Genomic DNA, 5,366 nt, shown 5'->3' with positions numbered 1-5,366 from the left:
AACGAAATTTTGCATGACGTGTTTTGATATGATATCCAACAACTGTGCCAAGTATGGTTCAAATCGGACCATAACCTGATATAGCTGTTATATAAACCGATCTTGGGTCTTGACTTCTTGAGCCTCTAGAGTGCGCAATTCTTATAAGATTGGAATGAAATTTTGCACGACGTGTTTTGTTATGATATCCAACAACAGTGCCAAGTATGGTTCAAATCGGTCCATAACCTGATATAGCTACCATATAAACCGATCTTGGGTCTTGATTTATTGAGCCTCTAGAGTGCGCAATTCTTATCCGATTGGAATGGAATTTCGCACGACGTGTTTTGTTATGATACCCAACAACTGTGCCAAGTATGGTTCAAATCGGTCCATAACCTGATATAGCTGCCCATCTGGGATCTTGACTTCTTGACCCCTAGAGGTCGCAATTATTATCCGATTTGCCTGAAATTTTGTACGACGGATCCTCTCATGACCATCAACAAACGTGTTTATTATGGCCTGAATCGGTCTATAGCCCGATACAGATCCCATATAAATCGTTCTCTCTATTTTACTTCTTGAGCCCCAATGGACGCAATTCTTATACGAATTGGCTGAAATTTTACACAGGTCTCCAACATATAATTTAATTGTGGTCCGAACCGGACCATATCTTGACATCGTTTTAATAGCAGAGCAACTCTTTTCTTATATCCTTTTTTGCCTAAGAAGAGATGCCGGGAAAAGAACTCGACAAATGCGATCCATGGTGGAGGGTATATAAGATTCGGCCCGGCCGAACTTAGCACGCTTTTACTTGTTACTTGTTATATTCTAACAAGTATACAAACCTTCATGAAAATCGGTTCCAACTTGGATATAACTTCTATTTGCACATTAATTCTGGTATAATTGTGATATCGGCCAATTTATAGTGCACGTGTAGGGTATTTTGTAGTTTACGTCGCCCAACTGTTACATTTTCTTACTCTATCCTTCTTCTCTTTCAGATCTTTCAAAACTGGTTTGAGCAGGATCATATCCTGCAGCATGTCTCCCCTAATACGCCAATTCAATGGCCAAGCTATAGTTGTATTAACTTTGGCTTTTAGCATAGCTTGGAGCACTCCTGCATCTACTAACTTAGACTGGGAACATTTGGATAAAACCTGTCACTCTCAAAAATGTGATGAACAATTGAATATCCATTTCTTAGAAGACATATCCAAAAACATGAATCCGAATATAGATCCTTGCAAGGATTTCCATCAATATGCCTGTGGCAATTGGAAGAACCATCATCGGGAAGCAACGGTGCCGCTGTATTCGGAAAAATTAATGCTAGGCAAATTCCACAAAATCTTCGCAGAGCAAAAAGACAGAGAGGAGCTGAAAAATGATAAAATATTCGAAAAATTACAACACTACTACGATGTATGTGTAGAAGCAATGGAGAAGGAGGACGTTTTGCAGTTGCAGGAGTATGTTCAAGCAATGAAAGCATTGGATCGTTTGCACTTAACCTCGGCAACAAATTGGCCTAAGACTCTCAGGGAGTTGAATGAGTATTCAAAGCTGGACATTTTTGTCTATGGCAATGTGGAACGCTTAAATGTGCATATATCACAATTGAATATTTATCCTCATAATACTGAAAAGGCCGCCAACCTAACTCAGGAGATCTACGATGTCTTGAGCCATCACAATTATACCCAAGAGACCTTGAAGGAGTTGCAACAAAGTTTCTTGAGCCTCGAAGCAGATTTGGCAAACATGGTGAATAACTGCATCAGCATTGCAAAACATGATGAGAAATGTGGCTATAGTACGGACATGCCTTGGAAAGAGTTGTTGCAATACAACTCTTCCCTCCATTGGAAGTCGTTGTTTGCCGCCCATGCCTTGGAACCCCAGAGTATAGTGGCTGTGACCAAACTCAATTCGATACATCAAATTTTTCATTACTTAGATTCGCAAAAGCAGCAGTTTCTTTACTCCCTAACTCGCTTTCTTAATCAGGTGCATGGCCTAGCTCACAATCTAAGAAGTGACAAAGATTCACCAGCTTCCCAGGTATGCCTGCATCAAATGCTAAGAATATGCCCGCTCTTCATGAACTATGTCTACGAGGAGGTCTACTATGATAACCAAAAGCGATCATTGTCCGATGTGGTTATCGTAAAGTTGTTTGAACAAATCAAGCATCAGCTGGCTGTTAAGTTAGACCAAAATCCCTGGTTATTACCAGAAGATAGTGTGGGTTACTTTCGAGCCAAACTGCAGATGCGTCAACTGAATATAGGCAATGTCCCCCAGAATGTTAGCCTCAGTTTCTATGAACAACTTGTGGCAGACTTAAAGGTGGCCCCTGAGCAAAATTTCTATCACAATCATTTGGAGGCCCAACGTCATTTCCAGAGTCTGCAAACCAATTTAAGCTCTATGCCAAGCATTGCGATTAGCTTTGAACTTCTCAGCCCCAATCTGGCTGCTATTGACTATAATTCTCCATTTTGCAGTCAAAACTTAATCATTATACCCTTCAACTATCTGCAAGCTCCCTTCTATGACCATGAACTTTGGCCTTCGCTCTTGTATGGCGACTTTGCCAATACACTGGGTCATGAGTTGGCACACGACTATGATGTTGACTACCTAAGATTCGATTATGAAGGAAATTACAATGATCAGCAATCCGCTAAAATCGCTGAAAATATGCAATTTCAACAAAATATCAAATGCCTTGAAAAGCAGCCCACAAATTTCCTAGCTGAACGCATAGCCGACATTGGAGGCTTGCGTCTTGTCTTAAATGCCTTTGTCAAGAGCTCCCAGTATCTGAGGAAAAATGGCAAGATATTCTTTCTGCAATATGCCCAGTTCTTTTGTGGTGGCGCCGATGAAAAGCTATTTGCACAGCAAGATCCCACACATGATGTGGACAGTGTGCGTTTGAATTATACGCTATCACAATTTCGGGAATTTGCAGAAGTCTTTGAGTGTCCCATGGGAAGCCCTATGAATCCGAGTGAGAAGTGTACATGGTGGTAGATTTGCAGAAGTCTTTGAGTGTCCCATGGGATGCCCTATGAATCCGAGTGAGAAGTGTACATGGTGGTAGATTTGCAGAAGTCTTTGAGTGTCCCATGGGAAGCCCTATGAATCCGAGAGAGAAGTGTACATGGTGGAGATTCAGAGATTCAAACGAAAAGCTGATTATAAAAGTTTTGTGACAACATTAAAATTTCAATAAATTCAAAGTCTTTATTTTATTTTGTAAGCTTTTTATACCCTCCACCTCTTAATTTCGTCATTCTGTTTGAAACTCCTCGAAATATTCCTGTCCGTCCATCCGTCCGATCTTGGATCTTGACTTCTTCGGCCTCTAGAGGGCGCAGTTCTTATCCAATTTGGCTGAAAATTTGCATGAGATGTTTTGTTATGAATTCCAACAACTACGTTAGGTATGGTTCAAAAAGTAATTGCGGATTTTTCATATAGTCGGCGTAGACAAATTTTTTCACAGCTTGTGACTCTGTAATTGCATTCTTTCTTCTGTCAGTTATCAGCTGTTACTTTTAGCTTGCTTTAGAAAAAAAGTGTAAAAAAAAGTATATATGATTAAAGTTCAATCTAAGTTTTAATAAAAATGCATTTACTTTCTTTTAAAAAATCCGCAATTACTTTTTGGGCAACCCTATTTGAACCCCATATTGCCATTGCCCTCAAAATTGGATATCAAATTCGTTTTCTAATCTCACTTAAACTCCTCATTCCAAAAGTCAGCAAATATGTCCGGTTTGAAGTATTGGCCCTAAAAACTATGAATATTTATTTAGTTCCACTCTTTAAGACCCAAACTGTCTTGGTGAGCAAATAGGTTCTATTTGGTGGTGGGCCGTTCCCTAGACAGTTGGCCCCTAATGTTGATCTCAGATACGTGGTCTACTCCCAAATACCATAGTCGTCAAGCATGACCGGCTTGGGGGTTTGTTTTGGAGGATGGGCATGGGCGGCCACTCAGTGAGTTGGATTCGTGTTCTACTCTAAAAACCCTCTTGCTTGAGCCTCATATTGTAATAGTCAGCAAATACTTCCTATTTGGGTGGTGTTGTGGGGTGGGGTGGCCCCATAGACACTTTTCCCGAATACTGATATCAAATTCGTGCTTTACTCCCAAAGACCTTTCATTTGAGCCCCATATTGATATGGTGGTAAATTTGTCCCCTTGGGGGATGTTTTTGGGGAGAGGCGGCCCTCCAAACACTTGGTCCCATATTTGGATATCAGATTCTAATTCTACACTCAAATACCCTTTAATTAAGCCCCACATTCCCATGGTCAGTACATAAGTCCTGTTTGAAGGGTGTTTTGGGGAAGGAGTCTACCCCCCCCCCCCCCCCCCCCCCCAGAAACGTGGTCCCACATTTGGATATCAGATTCGTATTCTATTCGCAAATACCTTTCATTTGAGTCCCATATTGCCATGGTCGGTAAATATATCCGATTTAGGGGTGTTTAGGGGCGGGGGGTGGTCCCCCTAGCAATTGGTCCGACGATTGGATATCAGATATGTTTTCTTATCCTATATACCTTTTATTTGAGTCCCATATTGTCGTGATTGGTCAGAATATATGTTTGGTAGGTTTTAGGGTGGGGCAGCCCCCTAGGTACCCCAGTCGAAATTTGGATACCAAATTTTTATTTTTGGGGTACTATATGAGTGCACACACAATTTCGTTTAAATCGCACCAACCATCTCCGAGATCTGGGGTTTCTGAAAATTAGGTTAAGGGGGAGGGTCCGCCCCCCCTTCAGATATCAAAAAATGTAGTACCCTATTTTCACCATGGGGTCATTATGCACCATCTGTGAAAATTTCAAGAAAATCGGTTCAGCCGTTTCTGATTCTATAAGGAACACACAAACAAACAAACAAACACAAATTCATTTTCGTATATAAGATTCAGATCATATGTGGCACAGATGCCGGAAGTCGTTGTGCCAAATTTCAGCCAAATCAGGTGAAAAGTCGGTCAACAGGTCTAGCTCACAAACAATTGCAGAATGTTGTAATACCCTGTACGCACACACAGTGGTATATGAAGCATACTAAAGAGACAAATGTATTACATCTCATTCATTTAGCCATATTTTGAGAAGTTGTCATAGCATGACTAGTGGCATTTTCATTGCCCGACAAAATGCTGTGTTTTAGGCCTTTTATAATGCAAGATGCTAAAAGTTAAGTGTGCATGGGTTGAGCACTAATGTAACGTCAACTTTCATTAGTTTTTTAGAGATGGGCAACTGTTTTCCGCTGCTGGGAATCTTCGATTGTCATAAGAGTAAGTTTTCAATGCTAGCATATTGCAGCC

The 5,366-nt window shown here is 40.8% G+C and overlaps 1 protein-coding gene across 1 annotated transcript; it reads left to right on the top strand.

Moving 5' to 3' along the window:
• The first annotated feature begins 1,007 nt into the window (after window positions 1–1,007).
• LOC106085069 (endothelin-converting enzyme-like 1) lies at window positions 1,008–4,043 on the top strand. Its single transcript, XM_013249099.2, has one exon. It carries the CDS (start codon window positions 1,039–1,041, stop codon window positions 3,037–3,039), a length of 2,001 nt encoding a protein of 666 aa, XP_013104553.2. The 5' UTR covers window positions 1,008–1,038; the 3' UTR covers window positions 3,040–4,043.
• The last annotated feature ends 1,323 nt before the right edge of the window (window positions 4,044–5,366 follow it).

This window comes from Stomoxys calcitrans, chromosome 3 (assembly GCF_963082655.1).
Source record: "Stomoxys calcitrans chromosome 3, idStoCalc2.1, whole genome shotgun sequence".
In the NCBI taxonomy this organism is placed as follows: domain Eukaryota; kingdom Metazoa; phylum Arthropoda; class Insecta; order Diptera; family Muscidae; genus Stomoxys; species Stomoxys calcitrans.
The sequence above is the reverse complement of the archived record's forward strand: the minus strand, read 5'-3'. Positions and strand labels throughout refer to the sequence as shown.